Genomic DNA, 22,095 nt, shown 5'->3' with positions numbered 1-22,095 from the left:
GGAGTGGCTGAAGGACAACGAGATCATCGACCCGGCCGAGGACAGGACCTTCTACATCACCGTGGACACAACCTGATCATCAAGCAGGCGCGTCTGTCCCACACGGCCAACTACACCTGTGTGGCCAAGAACATCGTGGCCAAGCGCAAGAGCTCCACCGCCGTGGTCATCGTCTACGGATTTCCCATCAACCAGTGCTCCTCCTGTGACCAAAACAGTGAAGATGGCGGCCGCGACACAACGATCTTTCACCAAAGAAAAAAAAGAGTGGAAAAAGAGTGGTGCGCACTGAATGGCTGCTGCTGCCGGATGCTCTCTCATCGAATGCAATTTCTCCATCTGTGAGATCAATAAACTATCATCTTATCTTATCTTAAATGAATGATGTCATAATTAAGGCCTTAAAATAACCCACTCACTGACATCCCTCACCCAATTACACTGTAGTTTAGACTGAAGTTATACACAAGCTTTTGTACAAACGTTTCCTGTTGCTTTCAGTTTGGCTTTGAACACTTACCCTCATTCCCCTGTTTGATCGAATGTTTAGAAATTATGAAATATGCCAAGATTTTGGGGATTTGTGGCATTACAAATATAGTATTTAGGCATTAAAATGGCATTAAATTTAATACCTAAATAAAAGACTATTTCTTTTAAAGATGTTTACATCTGGTATCGGATGTTTTCCGATACCAGACTGGTATTGTCTAACGTTACCCAGCCCTAGCTTCCAGACAGTCTGCCTCTCTTCAGGCGGTTTAGGTGGAGACTTCTGAGCAGAACAGAGCTTTAAAGAGGAAGGGTACTGTTAAACCATACCAGTAGGATCGGAGAAAAAAAAGTTTAGGTACTACTATTATCGAAAAAATGAATGAAAAAAAAACTTGTCTCTTTAGCTCCACGTTTTGATGCTGTTGGTCCATGGACAGCATTAAAGGAAGTGACTTTCAGCTCAAATAAAGGAATGAATGCACAGACAGTCGGGAGCATGGACCGTCATATCAGGTTCATATGGATTTCACGGAGAGTCCCGACCCCTGCAGTGCTTTGGAGATGAGCACTTTTAGTTGGAAAGACAGCTGCGTGCCTCCAGCTGAGACTGCCTTTTGTCCCTCCGCAGACACCGTACCAGTGCACAGGGACAGGGAGAAGCTTTATTAAACTCATTCTTATTGAGACATTCCATAAGCCTTAAAGCGAGAGCCATGGGAACACTGACCAGAGAAAAGGGCCAGTAGAGATGTCAGTGTGCGAGAATTGGTTGGAAATGCTTTGCAAACCAATATGGCTGAGAAAATCTAGGTAGATGATCGCTGGGGCTCAAGCTGCTAGGAGACTGACGGCCCCATGTCCATCTGGTCAGCAGAGCGCTGTGGGGAGTGACACGTTTCATTCATGAAGACACAGATAAAACTGCACTTCCCTCCGTAGCACATGAGTGAAACATACAGTGCCTCTCGTAGGTATTCATACACCACACAAGTAACAGACAACTGTGAAGTGAAAGCAAAATGATACATGATTCTGTTATTTTTTTAAAAATAGAAAAGTGAAAAATGGGACTTGCATAAGTATTCATACAGCATGAATTAATACTTTGTGGGACCCCCTTTTGCTGCAATAACAGCAGCAAGTCTCTTGGGTTATGACTGTACAAGATTTGCACATCTAGAAACTGAAATTTTAGCCCATTCCTCTTTACAAAACAACTCCAGCTCTGTCAGATTTGAAGGAGAGCGTTTGTGAACAGCAGTTTTCAATTCTTTCCACAGATTTTCAATAGGATTTAGGTCAGGACTTTGACTGGGCCATTCTAACACATTAATATGTTTGTCTTTAAACCATTCCATTGTAGATTTAGCTTTGTGTTTAGGGTCATTGTCCTGCTGAAGGTGAATCTCCGCCCCAGCCTCAGTTCTCTTGCTGATTCCAGCAGGTTTTCCTCCAAAATGTCTCTATATTTGGCTCCAGCCATGTTCCCAACTATTCTCACAGTCTTCCCAGTCCCCGCTGAGGAAAAGCAGCCCCACAGCATGATGCTCCCCCCACCATATTTGACACTGGGGATGGTGCACTCAGGACGATGAGCAGTGTTAGGTTTGCGCCATACATAACGTTTTGCATTTGGGCTAAAAAGTTCAATTTTTGTCTCATCTGACCAAAGCACCTTCTTTATCCCTGACCTCTCTGGTGAGCTCCTTGACCTTCATTATGCTGTTCAGTGACCAACACACTCCGACCACAGCTCTGAGGTCCTGAAAGAACAGCTGAAATTATACTGAGAGTAGATTACACACAGGTGGCCTCTATTTAACCGTTAGGCCAAGGTGTGAACATTCTGGAGTCATTAGAAATGTTTTAAAGGCAATTTAATGCACTCAGAAAATGCTGTATGAATACTTATGCAAGCCCCACTTTTCACTTTTCTATTTTTTGAAAATTAACAGAATCATGTATCATTTTGCTTTCACTTCACAGTTGTATGTTACTTGTGTGTGAACGTTCAGTAAAAAAATAAAAATAAAATCTTTATGTTTAGGGTTGTAAACATGACAAAATGTGCAAAAGTTCAAGGTGTATGAATACCCACGAGAGGCACTGTACACCTGCACATGCAGAGATAGACACAGGGTTTTTCTTTGCCACGTCACTACAGCAGCACATTTTAAAGGAATATGACAAGATAAGATAGCCTTTATTGATCTCACAATGGAGTAGTGTCTTCAGGGTAAGGATATTTTTTTCTATGATGAATCCATTGTAATACCTACTTTTATGCAATTCACCCTGCCATAATAAAAGTAAGACACATACTGTATGGAACCACCATTATTTCCTGTTGTAGGCCATCTGTTGTGTAATGTGCGCTTGCTTTTATTGTAGTCATTTATAACTTTCTCATCGTTTCCCATTCCCCAATGAACCATTTAATCTGCCCTTAATGCTTCCTTGGCTCTGCCTTGCAGATGTCAGTGACTTTTGTGAAAGAACAGTCCCATGTAGAATCCATGTATTTGAATGTCTGCTGCCTAAAAATGCCTCACAAAACAACACAAAGCTATCGTTCTGTTCCCCCTGCACAATGTCCCTTCTGTCCACTCCGTGTCCAGCGCCGTGTCCAGCCCGACTGGAGATGTGCGTCTGAATCTGCCTTTGTCCCGGCGGGAGTGTCCATAAGGCATGTGACAATCCCGGCTTTATCTGGCTCTCACAGGGAGAACATGGGTCTGGGAGTGCAGCAGTGTGACAGGGATTCATGGAGGGGGGGTCGGAGTGCAGCCTCTCACATGTGTTTTTAATATTCCACTTTCAACAGACTGGGCCCAATCTTGTGTTTGTATGCGCAGGCTGTAGACGAGACTTTGCCGCTGACGTGGGGCGCTCTGTGAGTGGGCTGGACTTAGGCTGGACAGACACCCATGGCCAATAGCAATGTTTTTCTTTCTCTTGTTTAGGTCATGTTTCTGGCGTGTGAATATCCCCGCGCTCCTTGATACCAGCACCAGAGCGGGACCATCGGTATATTTGTTTGTAGTTTTGGAGTTTGGAGTTAAAACTGAACTAAAGAGAATGAAACCCTGATGAATCTGGGGCGGCTCAGTGGTGTAGATGTATGTTTACAGACTGATGTGGAATTCACCACCAAACAATAGTGCACTTGTACAACAGGGGAGCGTTCAATGTTCCGATGGCAGATTGAGTTTTATAGAGTGGGAGAAACTGCATTCCGTTAGACCTTTGTGAATGTGTCTGTGGAATTCAGATGGCACTGGGGATTTTGATCGACAAACGCCAAGAAGATCCTCTCGTGTGTTCAAACTCAGCAGTCAGTGGCTCTGATGTAGTTTACAGACTGATTATCTGCTAAAATACTTTCTTTTGCACACAATTTCACAAGTAGCTAAAGTACAAAAAATTGCACAATGTGAGATGAAAAGAGATGAAGAGTTACAAAATGAAATAAACAAGCTAAACAATAGAAATAAACGAAAGTTGTCAATACCACCATCCCAAAACATCAGACATGTTCATATAGGTTTGGTTGGTAGATGATGTGAGTGTTGATGACAGCAGCTTACAAATAGACGTGTAGTATGTAACAGGGCTGCCAACTTTTAACCAAACCTTGGAGAGACACTTTGTCTGATCCCAGGCAGGGGTTCATACATGTGTTCATGCACACAGCCCAGTGCCTGGTCAACCCGATTGGGCGAGTTTTTCTACTGCCGTGGCCAAGGCCAAAAAGGTCTGACCAGAGGGGACCGACCTCTGACTGTGGCCAAAGCGCTAAACCATGACTAAAAAGACGTAAACAGACTCTGGCCTCTGATTGGCCAACGAGAGAGAGGCTCGCCCTCACTCTTAACATGCATGTCATACGGATTTAATATTTCACAACATCATACCGCTGTTCTAAAAGGGGATTTTGCCGATATTAGCATTTAGCCGCTGCTAGTGCAACTTTATCTGGTGTTAGCATAACATGGGCACTGGGCGGGGCCTGTCAGTGGAAACACCACATTATAGTGATGTGGTATTTGGATTTAGTTATGCAATTCTCAAATACAGGAGACTCTTGGCGTCTCTCGGTGAATTTGGAGGCTTCTGTCTCCTCTCACTCACAGCGTTTAGTTTCTCTTCCTGTTGAATGTGAGACGTCCTGTCAGTCCTGTGTGCTCTTGGTGATCGGACCTCTGTTCTGTGCTGCAGGACTCTGGGCGAGGCCTGGGCCCAACTGAAGAAGAGCCTGGCAGATGAAGCCGAGGTCCACATCAAGTTCTCCTCCAAGGTTTGGTCCTTCTCAATCATCTTACCTCAGTATGTTCAGATGGAGGAGCTGACTGACTTCATCCAAACACAGTCCGTTTGGCTTTTCCCAGAGTAAAAGCTTTAGACGAGGCACGGCAGGTAAAAAATATGGCTTTTTCATGCAGTGGTTAATGTGCTATTGTGTCAATCTTAGTTTTCATGTCAGAGTGTAAAAATGACCAAACTTACCCTGTACGATGTTTATTTTGTGACGTGTTTTTTTGCTAGCGAGGCCGTTGCTTTGCAAAGCCGGCTCGTTCACAGATATTTTATGTTCACGTGTCCTGAGAAGGGTGCCCAAAATGACACTATAATCCAAACATGGTCATTTCCTTTCTTGGAGCCACCCATACAAAACACCAGATAAATGTCTTCGCACAAACGCACACGTTACAAAACTTCTGGGGCGCTTTTCTCAAAATGAGGTTTTTGCTTCACAATGCACCACTTCAGTCGCTCCTACAGACTCCAAACTTTACAGTCTTTTCAGAGGGATTTTTGAATATCTAATTCCCAGACTGATTTATTGAGCTTTCAAAAGACCAAAAAATAAGGCAAAATTTGACTTTTTATTTTTACAGATTTTTCACTTATGTTAAGCTTATTCAAAAAGTGAAACCCCCTCTGAAAAAAAAAAATTGTAACTAACATACAGTACAAGCAAAATACTATATATTTAATACTAATACTAATATATTTTTTTCTTATATTTATGGCAGTAATGTTCAGCAAGTTTCAAATTGATATCACTTAAATTAATTTTTTTTTCCCTGTTCACCTGCAGCATCTGGCCCTAAGAGTGCTCAGGCTGCCTCAGAAGAATATGTTCTTCTGCTTCTCTTATATAAAGTATATTGCATAAACACATTATTTTTCAGTTGATAAGAAGCTGTTCCAGTTTCTTTAAACTTGGCACATTATTTTCTTTATTGGGACAAACTACACTGCAGTTACAGATGAAGATGTGTTCACTTTCTACATCACGTGTGCTTTAACTGACAGATGAGTTTCAAAAGAGCGACTGAGGTTAAAACAGTAGAAAGTACAGTTCAACCTGTCAAAATTCCTTTAGGTAATTACCACAAAACCATGGGATCAGGTCTTTTCATTTTACCCCTCGGCCTAATGTTGCCGAAGGGTGTTCTTTCTAATGCCTCCCGTCCTGGTGCCTCTGTCCACAGTTTGGAACATGGGGCGACGGTGGCGCAGATGGTAGAGCGGGGGTTCGATTCCCGCCTCCCGAAGGTGCCCACTGTCGTTGTGTCCTTGGGCAAGAAACTTCACCCTCCTTGCCCCAGTGTCTGCGTACACTGGTGTATGAATGAGAGAGTGAATGACTGAGTGGATCCTTGCTGTAAAGCACTTTGAGTGGAGATGCAGGAGGTGCAGATATTTTGGAATAAAGCAGCTGTGCTTACAAACGAGCGTGTGTTGGTGACGATTTATGAACGCGATATACAAATATACAGGCACTCTGGACTCTGAAGAGAGACGTCCCTCCTGCCGGTCATTCCAGAAGTTCTATGAAGCGACAGGTCAACCTGTATGATGTGATAATTCACCTGTGCCTTATCAAATATAATATGTTGATAGAAAATGAATTTGTATATAAAAATCTTATTTTAAATTAAAACTACTAAAATACTGCAAAATAGAAAAAAAAAAAAAAAAAAATCCATTTATTTTTTTAAGCCACTGCACAAATACCTGAGCTGATACAGAAACATGGATAAGTGGTGGATGGTTTCAGAAATGTTGTAAATCATTTGAAAAAATGTAGACACCTCACAAAATGTACTTTGTGTGACCCAGTGTTATCAGTTTGTATTGTCCGGTGCAGTGCAGAGTGTCCACCAGGGCGGCGCCCCGACTTCCCTCAGCCTTGATTCCCAGGGTTTTACGCTGGGTGTCCTTACCTGTAACACCCTCCAGCTGAATGCTGATTGGCTGCCTCTGCTCAGACTGACAGCTCCTCTTCCTGATGATCCTGCTCTGTGTCTGTGAGAGCAGCACTAGCATTAGCACTAGCATTAGCATTAGCTGCTGTCACTGTGAAGCTCCAAGAGGAAAATGAAGCTCAGACCAACAAGACACAGATGGACTTTATTTCAGTCATGAACGAAATGTTTTATGAAGCTTTCAAAAGAATGTCCTTTAGTGATAAGAGACTTCTGTGGAGAGGAAAACATGTTTTCTCATGTTGGCTCCTGCTTTAGCTGCTGTTCAACCATGCTAGCACTATAGCTACTGTTTGGACTTGGTTTAGAGGCTAGTGTAAGAATACTACATTTTCCTCTAATAATAGGCTTAATTAAACTATTTAAACTATTTAAAAATTCTGACTGTTGAATCAGACTGATTCAACAGTCAGAATAAGGGATCTCTACGGGTCAGAACAGTCTGTTTGTATAGAAGGGAGTAAGTCCGGATGCTAACAAGGCAACAGCAGTGGCACTTCTTGGGTTTGTGGACAGACCCGTGTGTTGCCTCACACAGTGGGACACAGTTTGAACCCTGGCAGTGTAACGACCATGTCTGTAATGTATAGGATGTTGTGGTTCGCAGCTGCAGAGCGAGGTGGAGAAGCCCTTCCTGACCTTCAGGGAGAACTTTAAGAAGGACATGAAGCGTTTGGACCATCACATCTCAGACCTGAGGAAGCAGCTGGTGGGACGCTTTACCACCGTGGAGAAGGTCAGCAGACGCACGCCGCTCCACATGTTACCGTATGCTTCACACAGTTACATGAGTTTAATAAGTCCAATATGTCAGACCAAGGTTTGCTATAAAGCATGGAGCTTCTTCTGAGCTGGGTTGCTGCCTGTGGCTCTCATAAGACGTAGCCATGGACAGTGAGACGCAGTGGGACATATTCTCAGTCACAGTCACAAGTAAACGCCCAGGTATCCGACCCTGAAGAAGCTTCATGTGTGTGGTAAAACCAACAGGCCAATATCAAGTCAGTCCACCCTCTGTGGATATGTGTGACTCCAGAGAATCCCATTATACTGAACCCACTGGTGACTTTACACCTGTCAAAACCAAAAGCCTGGCTCCAAACAATATCATATATCATTATCCTACAGACTTCCCTTCCATGACACAGGGGACCTGTGCAGGCTCGCTGCCACTCGGCCTGTCCGGCTGAGATGTTTTGAAATGTCCTTTATTTGAAGTCCCATGATGATAATGTCATGCATCAGACTGAGCTTTACAAGCCTGGCAAAGCTTTGTGGTCAGTATTGATTGACTCCACACTACATGACAGTCAGTCACTGTTGTAGCCACAGGTCTCTGTCACATTAGCATCTGCATGTTCACATGTTACAGACGGCCCATAGGCCCAGGCCTGGCTCCCCTCCACACACTGCTCCCTCTGGTACTTCTGTGTCCCAGAGGAGCACACAGTGATGAGGTGAGGTGTACGACTCACCTCATACAAAATCATTTCAGTGTGAGTGAAGGGCAGGAAGACTCATGTCACTTGATGAATCCAGATTACCTTTCCATTTCGCATACTCCAGGATGGCATTGTCTTTCTCTCGGGATGGCTGTCTTGAAGCAGGCGATTCGGTTCACATCCAAACAGCAGCTCTGGGAAACTCTCCAAAAACTCACAAGTTTAATGGATTTAAGAATTTTGAAGCTGCTCAAAGAAGGACTCCTAGGTTAAAATGTAACTTGACCTGTTAAGATGTTTTTGATTGAAATAGCTTTTGATTTCAGTAAGTATGACCTCCTAATGCAGCAAATTCAACAAACGACCATTGTCAGTTCTTAGCAACCTATAACTGTAAATGCTGCTGTGCATAATCATTTGGAACAGAAGATGTTGAGTTGTTTATTATATTTATTTAAACAGTGTTGTCATTGGAAGGTTTTATCAGTCACATTCATATTATCCTCTAACAGTTAAAGACTTGAAAATTATGCTGACTCTCAATTGAGTTGATCGTTTAGAAAATCTGAGAAAAATGTGATTTGCATAATAATTTGTAATAATACTGTACTTTGGTATCGCTTTAGATTAAGGTGTTCTCATTAAGTGTTAATAAGCATTAATAATCATTTAAAGGTCAGGGTAAGGGCTAGCTATGAATAAGCGTATTATTATTGGCCTGTGGAGAGATTGTTTCGAACTGTGTATGTGAACAGATAAAAGTATATTAAGCAGTGTGTTATATATACTTTATACTATACAAACATAATATTAGTGCTTATCTTATTAATACTTAACGAGCACACCTCAATATAAAGCGTTAACCATTCTTTTAATTAAATTACAAATATTAGCAATGACAAGAACCACCAACGAAAATCCTGCTCAGAATGTGGTTATAATGACACTTTGGAGAGATTGTTTTGAACTGTGATTCGAAGCTCCGGCACAATGGCTTCATTTTGCCCGTCCCTGCCTTTCTCCTCAGTTTAACTTTTAAGATGAACTTTTAATTCCAAACGATATAAAGTGCCTGACACTGTCCTGGTGGTGAGCAGAGGCCGAGTTTACAGATATATTAACTGTGTTTGATCTGTGGTTCCTCAGGCTCGGAAGGCTCTGGCCGACCGGCAGAAGGACCTGGAGCTGAAGACGCAGCAGCTGGACATCAAAGTCAACAGCAGCAAGATGGAGGAGGACATCAAGAAGGCCCGCAGGAAGTCCACACAAGCAGGTGAGGTCAGGGTGAGGTCAGCGAGAGGTCAGGGAGAGGTCAGCGAGAGATCAGCGAGAGGTGAGGTCTTTATTAGTGTTGTATATTATTATGAGGTCTGTATTAGTGCACTTAGTATGTTACTAACACTTAGCTGCATGTGGGAGAGGGGTTTCTAGTAGTTAAATGGAATTTGAATTCTTAAATATGCACTGCAAAAAATGTTTTGAAGATTGACTGATTTATTGGGCAAAAAAAAAAAACTTGATCTAAACGCTGCAGGTGAACAGTTTCAATTTAGTCATATTTATATGAAACTTTTGCTGTAGATTATTCACATAAAAAGGGTGAAATAATGTATTGCAAGTTTTCTGATATTTGTTGTTTTCATATTAAAAATAAGACATTTTATGCCTTAAAATTGCCAAAATTTCTGATATTTTCAGCAAAAAAAATTAAATAATGGAATAGGCTATAAGTGTCCATTTTTGAAGGCATGGACAAAAGTTATAGATATTTATGATGTTATTTATAATGTCATTCATTCACAGCTATTGTTGCTTCAAAGCTCATATACACTGCACAACAAAATAAATATCATCACAAAAATATTTGTTTGTAGCCTTTAGCTTTGATTCCAGCACATTGGCTGTGGCGTTGTTTCCAAACGTTTCTGCAAGATCCAGTGTGTCATTCATTTTTCACCGAGATCTTGTATTGATGATGAGAGAGTGTGACCACTGTGCAAAGCCTTCTCCAGCACATCCCAAAGATCCTGTGGGGTTAAGATCAGGGTCCTCATTTATAAAGCTTGCTTACCCCCTTAAACACATGAGCCATAGGTGGAATTTATAAAACTCCATCTTGGCAATTTTTACACAACTTCCACCAAAATAAAATCCAGACTACTTTTTAGCCATGAGGGGGCAGTACGGTTTTGGACTATGTACACAAGTTTATGCTAATATGACAAAAAATAAAGAGGGAACAGCAGGTTATATTCTAAAAACTTCATAAATACAGTTTATCAGCATTAAACATTTTGCTAAAGAATAAGGAGTAATCTTCGCTTTATTGTTTCATTTAATTTGTACATAAATCTGTCTCCTTTTTGGTCCCTTGTGTCTTGGTAAATAGTAAAATGACCTGCTCATTCAGGACGTTCAGGAGTTTTGCACCTTCACAGCCTGCACAGTCAGTGATATTGCTGATGTCCTGTGCGGGCTGTGAGTCTGTGGCACCTCCCTGAGGCATTTGCCCCGGGGCTGTGAGGGACACTGCTGCATGAGCTCAGAAATGAAGAGAGATGGACCATTAGATACACCTCCTCCATTAGCTGCTCTTCAGGCGTCTCCGCTTTGACCACAGGGAGCCAAACAAGTGTGCACCTCGTTCCAAACGCTTTATGTTGATAACTCACAACAAAAATAGCATCGTAAATCTGTGGGCGATCAATAGGACTGTGATTAATATCAGTGGGAGATTTATATATGTGTCTCTCAGTTTAGTTTGATGATGAACAACGTTATAATTGGATGTGAACGTACTTCCTCGTCCACAACGTCCTCAAAACGTCATGTGGAATAATGACCAAATAAGCGTGTGAGCAGCTAAACTTAGTGGACACAGGGGCCAATGGTTCGCTTCCGTCAGTCTGCCCCAGGGCAGCTGTGGCTGCAATAGCAACTAGGGCAAGGCAAGGCAACTTGATTTACACCGCACAAAACAAAGGGCTGCTCTCTGCTCACATGCCCAGTGTGGGACCAGAGCTGAACAGAGACATGGGACGGGTCAGGGACCTGCTTCAGGACTTCAGACCATGCATATGTGGAAATGAGTCTGGAAAGTAACAACCCATTTAGTATCTACAGTACAGCGTAAATGCCTAATGGCATTTACGGCATGCTTTACATCAAGCAACCACTCACCCATTCACTCTCATTCATACACCAGTGTGTGCAGACACTGGAGGCAAGGAGAGTGAAATGTCTTGCCCAAGGACACAAAGGCAGTGTGCACCTGATTCAGACCCCCGGCCTTCCGATCCTGAGACGACCCGCCATTTGTCATGTTTATTTTTTAGTTTTACATTTCTGCTCTTTTATGAGGCGTTCCCGTAAAGCGGAAAAGAGTCATTCTTGCCCAGTATCAGATTTTTTGGGTTGTTTTCTTGTTTCCAAATAATGAAAGAGGAAGCACTTCAAATGTTTTGTTAGTTGTGGTCTATTAGTGTGTATTGTCACGAGCGGCAGCAGAGTGAGAGCACTACATCCACTACAAAGTTCACTAAATGTCACATATTTCTACAAAGCCAGACCAAAGACCGACCAAATAAATACAGTTTATACATTATAATAAATATACATTATTATAAATATACATTATCTATGGGCCGGGTCGGCCGGGTTGCAACCCCGCAACCCGGCTCCGGATAAAGAAAAGAAGAAGAAAATGGATGGATGAATGGCATTATTTATGGATAATTTATTTAACATGAACTTCACATGAATGAAAGATAATTCCCCCTTTGCCTGAGAGGGAGCTATTGATCAGTTTTTCTCTGTGGACATTCGGACACCACTTCAAAATAGTGTGGACATTGGGACACAGCCCAGGTCTGTTTATGAAGGAGAGAGGACAGCACGTGTTGGTGATTACTGGATGTATTAGTGATGAAGTAGCACCATCTGGTGGAGACACTGTACGTTACATGTTAAAGGGAGACATTGTCGGGGAAACTCATCAATATCTCCATGTAAGTAGCACTACAGACTTCAAATTGTACAACCTTGGACTTTACAATGTTTTTGAAGCGTTTTTAATATCTAATTCCCAACCTGATTTATCGAGTTTTGAATTTTTAAGAAACAAGGTGACATTTCCATTTTTACAGATCTTTCCACTAATAAACAGCTTTTTTTTAGTAAGTAAACAAGATCCAAAATCACTGGGAAAAAGTCTTTGTATCTAATATGTCAACAAAATAAAAACGTAAATTTAAACATGGCTTGATCCATTGTTCAGATTTTATCGGTGAGAATATGGGAAATTTTAGGCACAAAATGCCTTATTTTTATGTGAATGTGACATTAAACTTACCATACATTATTTATTTATTTTTTTCATATTTATGCCAGTAATCTACAGCAAAAGTTTCAAATTGATATCTCTACATTGAGAAAAGGTTTCCCTATTGACCTGCAGCGTCTTGCCTTAAAAGGATGATTTTAAGTTCAAAGGTCGTTAAATATGTTTAGATTTCATTGGAGGGTCCACTGTGTGGACAAGATCTCTCCTTAAATGTGCCATAAGATAGTGACTGGACCTTGGGCTAGACCAATGCGGACTATAGGAGTAGAGGACTGTATTGTAAGGCCCCTGCTGTGTTTGTTTTAGGGGACGAGCTGATGCGCTGCGTGGACCTCTATAACCAGACCCAGTCCAAATGGTTTGAAGAGATGGTCACCACCAGTTTGGTAAATGGTTTACATTTGTTTCGAGAAAATGGCAGCGCATCACATGTCATTCTTCAATCAGTCACGTCATCCTGTACTGAGGAGCACTGCAAAGACAAAATCCCAACGCTAAATATGGTCTAAAGTTTAAAGGAATAGGCCACCGTTTTTATATACTGAGATATGCTCTTACCTCACTTTAGCCAAGTTAATATATCCCCGTCTGGTCTTTGTCCGTGCGCTCTGCCAGGCAAACGGAGCACATATGCAGCCTCTGCCACATGTCACATAGCTCCAAAAAAGCTCACGATAGAAGCTACCAAGCTCTTCCACGTGTTCCCTATTTAAATAAAGTTACGTGAAGTGTTTTCATGCGAAGTATATTTACACAGAAATGTAACGTGTCGATTTTATAAGCAAATAAAAAGGGGGACTATATTGTGAGGCGTAATGATACGAGGAGTAAAACGTCCGCGCAGTAACTCCTAAAGGTTATTGACGGAAGTGAGCGGGGAAAGTCTTTAGGAGTTACTGCGCGGACGTTTTACTCCTCGTATCATTACGCCTCACAATATAGTCCCCCTTTTTATTTGCTTATAAAATCGACATGCTACATTTCTGTGTAAATATACTTCGCATGAAAACACTTCACGTAACTTTATTTAAATAGGGAACACGTGGAAGAGCTTGGTAGCTTCTATCGTGAGCTTTTTTGGAGCTATGTGACATGTGGGAGAGGCTGCGTATGTGCTCCGTGTGCCTGGCAGAGCGCGCGGACAAAGACCAGACGGGGATATATTAACTTGGCTAAAGTGAGGTAAGAGCATATCTCAGTATGTAAAAACGGTGGCCTATTCCTTTAAGAGCTGCTAACACTGTGAATTACACCTCCACAAAATGCTCTGAAAGGCATGGGTTTCTGTTATTAGTGTGGCCGTTCTGGATTAAAAACTTAAACTAGAACTTCCACAGGGTAATACAAAGTTGACAAAACAGAAGAGCTCTTTAGGGAAGGTAGAACAGGAGCCTGTGACACTGATGAGACCTTTGGAGTCTGGTGGTGTTTCTTGGTAAGTGCCCCATTACATTAGTGTTTCCACAGGTTATTAAAAAGCATTAAAAGTCATTAAATGACTTATGCCAAAAAGCCTTCAATGTCATTCAAAAGCAATACGTGGCATTAAAACTGGCATTAAATCTAAATTTACTGGAATATCATGACACTGTTCAACTATTTTTCAGTTCATCAAAAATAATTCATGGATGGTGCAGTTGCAGTTTGGGCTGAAAGTGACTACATTTGTTTGTTTTTTCTTCAAAACTTGTCAGTTTTTCCCAATTCTCTTTCCTCTGTTTGATGAAATGTTTGCCAAATCTTTAGAAATAAAATATGCGCAGATATTTTTTCTGCGTTTTTACTATTATCTTAAAATTTAGGATTTGGACATTAAAAATGGCACTAAAAGAACAGACCACCGTTTTTACATACTGAGACATGTTCTTACCTGAGCTTAGATGAGTTGATGTGTAACTGTCTGGTCTTTGTGCGTGCGCTCAGTCATGCAAATAGACTTTGACGTTGTTAGCATTTAGCCTCTCCTAGCAAATTCATATAGCTCCAAACTGGGGTGCAAACTCTTCCATGTTTTCCTTATTTAAATACAGTTACGTGAGCAGTTACACGATCCAAGTCTAGTTACACAAAAAACATGTGGAATACTTTGAATAATAATAATACTAATGATAAGGCCATACCGAGCGTCACACCTGCTGTGACTCAGGTCCTGACCGTGCCAGGTCCAGATTGGCTGAAAGCCACACCAGCTCCAGCCCGGAGAAAAACTAATCTAGAGACCTGAGCGTGCAGAGTCAAGGCTTAGGGGAAGCTGGGTTTTTGAAACACATGAATAGCCTGATGTAGCATCACCAAAATAGTTTCTTGCAATGGAATGTCAACACGTTAACCGGGCATTTGAGCATCTCCCAGGGAATACAGAGGCACTCTAAAAGTTTAGAATAGCTAAAGAAGAGCTAAATCTAGCAAATAGCAAACATAGATACTGTTCAGGAGTCTACATCCTGGACTAACTAAGAATCGTCCAAGTCCCATTGATTCTACCCCAGAATTAGAGTCTAATGACACTAACTCACTAGACTACAAAAATCCCCAAAAGCTGCATCGATGTCCTTAATGTCCTCGAAAAGAGACCTTGTTCAAGCATGACATAACATTTTATGCTATTCCATGTACATATCATTACATTATTCATGTTTACAGATTACAATATGTTTATTCATTGGTCCAGGTTTGCTGCTCTTAGCTTTGCCAAACATGTTTAGTAAAAAATAATGCTTACAGATGATGACATCACAATCTGGACACATGTGGAGACATGTTTAACAGCAGCGGACAAAAGCTATCATGCCCTGTCTCCCCAGTCTCTCTGGAGCCGGCAAATTTACAGTATATAGCACAGATTCTCAACAACTACCGTAGGAGCACTTCGACGTCCACGCAGTAAAGTCGAAGTGTTCCTACGGTGTTGTTACGCCTTACAATATTCCCCTTTTTATCCACTTAGAAAATTGTCATGTTTAATTTTGTGTAACTAGACTTGGATGCGTCACATGGAAGAGCTTAGTCGCTTCTAACCAAGCTCTCTAACCAGCATATTCATATAGCTCCCAGTTTGGAGCTACTGTATATGAATATGGTGGGAGAGGCTAAATGCTAACAGCGTCAAAGTCTATTTGCATGACTGAGCGCACGCACAAAGACCAGACAGTTACACATCAACTCGTCTAAGCTCAGGGAAGAACGTATCTCAGTATGAAAAAACGGTGGCCTGTTCCTTTAAAAAGCATTACATTTGACTTGCTCCTTAAAGAGACGAGACATGTCAGACTTTGGGGAAGGCTGTGATCGTGTTGTCCCGCTGCAGGAGCTGGAGCGTCTGGAGGTGGAGCGGGTGGAGATGGTCCGGCAGCACCTGTGTCAGTACACCACCCTGAGACACGAGACCGACATGTTCAACCAGAGCGTGAGTCCAAGCACATCCTCTTCATCTCTTCCTCATTATGCGTGTACGACTGTAATGCTGTCGTTTGTCCAGACGATGGAGCCGGTGGACAAGCTGCTGCAGTGTGTGGACCCTGTGCGAGACCGAGAGCTCTGGGTCCGAGAGAACAAGACTGGAGAGGTCCGTCCGGTCAACCTGGAAATCTGACAACTGTCCTTACCCCACACTGGTCAACCTGGAGATCTGACAACTGTTCTTACCCCACACTGGTCAACCTGGAGATCTGACAACTGTTCTTACCCCACACTGGTCAACCTGGAGATCTGACAACTGTCCTTGCCCCGCACTGGTCAACTTGGAGATATGACAACTGTCCTTACCCCACACTGGTCAACCTGGAGATCTGACAACTGTTCTTACCCCACACTGGTCAACCTGGAGATCTGGCAACTGTCCTTACCCCACACTGGTCAACCTGGAGATCTGACAACTGTCCTTACCCCACACTGGTCAACCTGGAGATCTGACAACTGTCCTTACCCCACACTGGTCAACCTGGAGATCTGACAACTGTCCTTACCCCACACTGCTCAACCTGGAGATCTGACAACTGTCCTTACCCCACACTGGTCAACTTGGAGATATGACAACTGTCCTTACCCCACACTGGTCAACTTGGAGATCTGACAACTGTCCTTACCCCACACTGGTCAACCTGGAGATCTGAAAACTGTCCTTACCCCACATTGGTCAACCTGGAGATCTTACAATTGTTCTTACCCCACACTGCTCAACCTGGAGATCTGACAACTGTCCTTACCCCACACTGCTCAACCTGGAGATCTGACAACTGTCCTTACCCCACACTGGTCAACCTGGAGATCTGACAACTGTCCTTACCCCACATTGGTCAACCTGGAGATCTGACAACTGTCCTTACCCCACATTGGTCAACCTGGAGATCTTACAATTGTTCTTGCCCCACACTGGTCAATCTGGAGATCTGTGAACAGCTACTACCCTCCTGTCTGGACTGACTACTACTTTGCTTTGACCAGAAATAGTGATGCGCAGGTTGTGGGTTCCTCCGCGTATCGGGTCGGGTCATGAAGTTCTCTTTTGATCGCAGGGCGTGTTAAAAATGCCACTCGCCAGCACTCATTGTCACCATATGGGTGTTCATTGTATTTAGCCACATCTCATTGTTACATTACAGCAGCGTTTTGTAGCTTGTGATCCAGAGTTAGCTTTTATGGAGCCCTCTCACGCCTCTTTGCCCCTTCTTCTCCTCTTCTGCTCCATGCTCTGAGCAGGAGGGAGCACGCGAGGGGATGAAACACACCCGTCACATTCATTTTGGATTGAATAAAACTACTCCTTATCACGCCTCATTCCTGCAGATTGCAGATTTGCATCTTGTTGCTAGTTTTAGGGACCTTTAAAGCACCTGACCCACGCATCACTAACCAGGAAAGACTTCAGGGTGTGGGTGGATGTTGTACTGAAGTGGCTCAGGAGATGTAAACGTCTGCAGCGCCTTAACTCAGCACTCACTCTATTAACTGTGCTCAGAGCAGCTGCCAACAAAGTGACAGACTCCTCAGTGTTAACACAGAGTCTCGCCTTCATCTCTCTGAGTTATTTGAATTCCATCATTCAGACGTCTGATACTCGATCGATACTTTCCCCAAACTCCAGAGCGTTGCATTCCCAGATCAATAATACAACTCTCGATGGGAAATAACAAACATTGCGATGGGAAATGTGATGACCATCTTGTGATTGTCCAATTAGCCAAATCCTTTTTGAAAGTCATGTTTTGTTTCTCATCATGAGCCACTGAGTAAAAATTATTTTAAAGTGACATTACTCTTACTTGAGTAAACATTTTGGCGACTCAGTAATACTTTACTGTCGTCTCACATTGGTTTGTTTCTGTTCTCATCATCCTGGGCAGGTTCCTCAGACTCAAGTGTCTGCTGTTAAACAGATCATTTGGTTCACATTTCGTAACGAGAATAAATGAGCTCAGTCAGTGTTGAGTGATGTTTCACCACCAGATGTCGCCTGTTGTGTTGTTTTGTCGCTCTTTTGTTGTGTTTTCGTAGTTTTTTGTGTGTGGGTTTTTCTTTCAGTTTAGGTCGTTTTGTATCAACGTTTTTTAACGCTTTTTCGTCACTGTTTTTGCCGCTCTTTTGTTGGGTTTTCATCCTTGTTTTTGTTGCTATTTGGACACTTTTTTCCTAGAAGTTTTTAGATTTGGGAAATGCCAAACTTGGTTCAGGTGGGGGTAAAGAGGTCAGAGATATTTTCAAATCAGAATGGTTGTTAGTTACATCATGAAGTCAATTAAAATAAATCACAGTAATACACGAGTTTCCATGAGCTCTTTAGTAAAATGGGCAATCACAATATGGCCGCCACATTTGGATGAAACATGGGTTGATACAAAAATAAAAATAGGTCTATTAAGTATGATTTTTAAGTGTTCCATTTTCCGAAACATACATCATTTATTTCATGTTTTTGATGTGTGAACCTTTCCACACAAAAGTTCATGTCATTGGTTAATTCCATCCCTCATCCCTGATACACAAAGAATAAAGAAAACCATTTTCAGCATCAGACCACATAATACTGTAGCGGAGGACTACATACTTTTTGAAGCCCCTGTGCACACATTCCATTGTTCTGAACTGAGCCCTGTTGAACCTTCTTATCCACTGAATGTGACGGAGGTGCAGCTCCGGTCTCCAGAGAAGAGCCCTGTGATCGCCGAAGCTTTCATGTTCAGGGTATTGTGGAAGATCCGATCAGAGAAATGTGTGACCTGTTCCTTTCCTCCTGACCAAGTGCAGACAGCTGTAGATCATAGTATTTACCAAAAAGTTCTTAAGAAGAGGAAAAACTGAGGCAAACACTGCAAAAGTGAACATCTGCAGGTGAACAGGGAAACTTTTTTAATGTAGAGATATCAATTTGAGACTTCTGCTGTAGATTACTGATGTGAAGATGACAAAAAACAATGTGTTGCAAGTTTCTTGTCATGTAATGTTTTCATATTGAATGAATGAATGATCATTTTATTCGAGCACCAATACATTTTTCCATATGTACATTGTGTATACATATGAATAAAACCATACATGGGATACATAATCAAACTTATTCTCATGCTCGAATGAGAGTTATTAAAATAAGGCGTTCTGAAATCTGAATAATGGATCAAGCCAGGTTTAAATGCATGGTTTTTATTTTGGGACATATTAGTTACAAATACTTTTTACTGTTACAAAAGGATTTGGGATCTTTAGTTTTAAGCTGTTTATTAGTGGGGAAAATGTCTAAAAATGTGGAGTCTGTGGGAGCTACTGATGTGAAGGTTTTGTTACACCAATGGGAGATAAATGCATTTAAAGAAAATGGTTCTTTAAATGACACTTTCCAGTATAACTCTATGCCGAAACTTTGAATCAGTGAATAATTAAACCTGTTATTGTATAGCGTTTTTATTGGGCTTTTTTTTTTCAAACAAGGCAAAATGTGAACTTTTACAGATTTCTCCACTAATAAACAGTTTTTTTTATGTATAAATCCTCTCTTTGCAACTAATATATGAACAAATTAATATATTAGTTACAAATAATATATTTGTAACTAATATATTAGTTACAAATATATTAGCTGGATTTCTCCATGATTTAGATTTTGTTGCTAAAAAGTCTAAAATGATAGAAAACTTGCAGTATGTATTTTGTTCATAATTGTATTTGTATTAATCATGTACAGCAGGAGTTTCAGATTGATATGTCGTTTCGCTCCTTCTCCCCTGCAGCGTCTCGCCCTCACATGAGACAAATGACTTCAAGTGATTGAGAATGTGGAGTTAGTTTTGAGTCTGTTTGGGCTCTCTTGAATTCAAATAAATCAGCCCTGGATTAAGTTCTATAGTTTACAGAGAAATGAACTTTTGAAATGAGAATATTTTTCAAACACATTTGTTAACAACTCAGTTTTTTCATGATTATCCGAGAGGAAAAGCTTCGCCTGATCTGAACGTGGAGAGGGTCGACATGGATCAAACAGCTGATTGCACTTTACCCAGATATCTATTGTAAATGTACTGTGTATATAAGATGATTGATATAAAAGTGCTTTGGCAGATTTGATAGAGCACCTGCTCCCTAACACTGGACGCCTCGGCCTCACATTTGTACATTAACACTGTTTGTCAACATTAATAAAAAAATAAAACCTATTCCTGTCTTTGCATCTCACACGTTCCTACAGGCTGTTCTGCCGACACATCTGCACGAGCATTACAGACACTTAAGGCTGTGTCTGTTTGCTGGTAGCAGTCGCTTAGTAGCAGAAAGCTCCTTTGGAAAAGTGTAGTTGTGGGTTCAGATCCCGCTCCTACACAGACACTCATTCTCAGCCAGGCTCTTTGCTGCATAAGAACTGCTCCAACAGCTTCACTGACGCTAGTATGGTGAACTTCTTTACTAAAGGGCTACGTTAGAAATACCTGGACTGCCCTCTTCATCAATCCTGCTCTCTGAGCTGCTGCTCTGCCCTCTCCTAAAAAGCGACTGGTTCCCCACCATAAGATAGAAGAGATAACCAGTGCTCCATTCACCCCCTTCATAGTAATGATCCTGTGTGGACTGTGAGATTAACATGGCTGTTTAATCTCCTCCTACGAAGGCTGTTCCTTAAAAAGGCGGGAAGCCTCCACAATACTCCACCTGTCAATCATATTTAGGCTTCTACTTTTTTTTTAATATATAAAAACCAGTGTGGTTGAAAATATGACACCCAGGTGCGTGGGGTCAGCCACGTTGTTACGTGGCGGACGGTGCGACGTCTGGTGGAGGCGCGTGTGAACAAGGACTGAACTAACTTTGGAGCAAATGCAGGTGGAACTAAGGTGGAGGCGACCTACACGGCTCCAACTTGTGTTGGCTTTCTACAGCCGTACCATTTGGACGATGTGTCCAAATGGTACGGCTGTAGAAAGCCCAGTGTGACTTCAGTATGATGTATTTATGTAAACTCTGCTGCGTTACGTTGTGTCTGAGAGTAAATGTTCAGGTGCAAACTTTAGCTCATTAACCAAAGGAGCGAGAGGGGACAGGCGTGAAGCTTGGGAGTAATAGAAACAACATACATGTTAGAGAGAGGTCCTGGGACTTTATTTTATTTATAAACTGTGCAGTTTCTTCTCAACCCAAATATGGACTCTCTGAAACATTCCTGCTAAAAAAATATGTTTCACCTGTTTTATGATGCACCAGAATAAGAAATGAAAATGCATGAATGAAATTTCATTCAAGTGTGAAATATGAACCATATGTGTGCCTGTAGTTAACGTGATGTAGGCCCTTTAAGATACCATCTCAAAAACACTGCCACCTACAGGACGATGCCACAGGCAGGACTTGGATCCTAAAAAATGTTCCACCTCTTGTTCCATCCATGTCCTAATGTGTAGAATGAGTTCAGACCTATTCACCACAACTGCCTGTTCTTTTAACACCTTTTTGAGTGACAGTGCAGGATTTTACAGTCCACCATTTTTCCATACTGAGATATGTTCATACCTGAGCTTAGACGAGTTGATACGTACCTGTCTGGTCTTTGTGCGTACCCTCAGTATATTGCTATAGCTCCAAACGGGGGTGAAGTAGGAATCAACCACGCTCTTCCACAGGCACAAAGACCAGACAGGTACGTATGAACTCGTCTAAGCTCAGGTAATAACATATCCCAGTATGGAAGAAGTGTGGCCTTTAATTCGAGACCGAAGTGCCGCCATGCGTGAGACCTGACGTGGCAGTAGTGAGAATACACTTTTGTAGGTCTTAGTGTAATGCCTCATTTGAAAGTTGTTGCTCTCCAGTTGAAGAGCTTTAGATTTGGGTAAAGCTTCTGGAAAAAAGCAAAACAGTGACAAAAACAAAACAAAAATGTGACAAAAACACAAAAAATTTGATGAAAATGCAACAAAAAAGCCACAAAAGTAAGCGACAACAAAAGCCATGAAAAAGTGATAAAAGAGCAACAAAAGACCATCAGATGATAAGGAAAAAAGTCAAAAAAGTGACAGCAATATAAAGGCTGTAAGCTCCAGTCAGGAAGTTTTTAGAATTGGGT

At 41.8% G+C, this 22,095-nt stretch overlaps 1 protein-coding gene across 2 annotated transcripts in view; it reads left to right on the top strand.

The window, feature by feature from the left end:
* Positions 1-16,560, top strand: part of gas7b (growth arrest-specific 7b) — a 74,118-nt gene extending 57,558 nt beyond the window's left edge. Inside the window, exons 9-14 of one of the 2 annotated variants that reach the window (XM_079577978.1) lie at positions 4,714-4,792; positions 7,378-7,506; positions 9,359-9,485; positions 12,861-12,940; positions 15,862-15,960; positions 16,033-16,554. In XM_079577978.1, the coding sequence (XP_079434104.1) occupies positions 4,714-4,792; positions 7,378-7,506; positions 9,359-9,485; positions 12,861-12,940; positions 15,862-15,960; positions 16,033-16,146 (628 nt within the window). In that variant the 3' untranslated portion in view covers positions 16,147-16,554. Of the gene's footprint in view, positions 1-4,713; positions 4,793-7,377; positions 7,507-9,358; positions 9,486-12,860; positions 12,941-15,861 lie in introns of both variants that reach the window. The other variant, XM_079577977.1, reaches the window with a different exon arrangement.
* The last annotated feature ends 5,535 nt before the right edge of the window (positions 16,561-22,095 follow it).

The sequence above is a fragment of the Gobius niger genome, assembly GCF_951799975.1.
Source record: "Gobius niger genome assembly, chromosome: 19".
NCBI lineage: Eukaryota > Metazoa > Chordata > Actinopteri > Gobiiformes > Gobiidae > Gobius > Gobius niger.
This window is presented reverse-complemented; position numbering and strand designations above follow the sequence as displayed.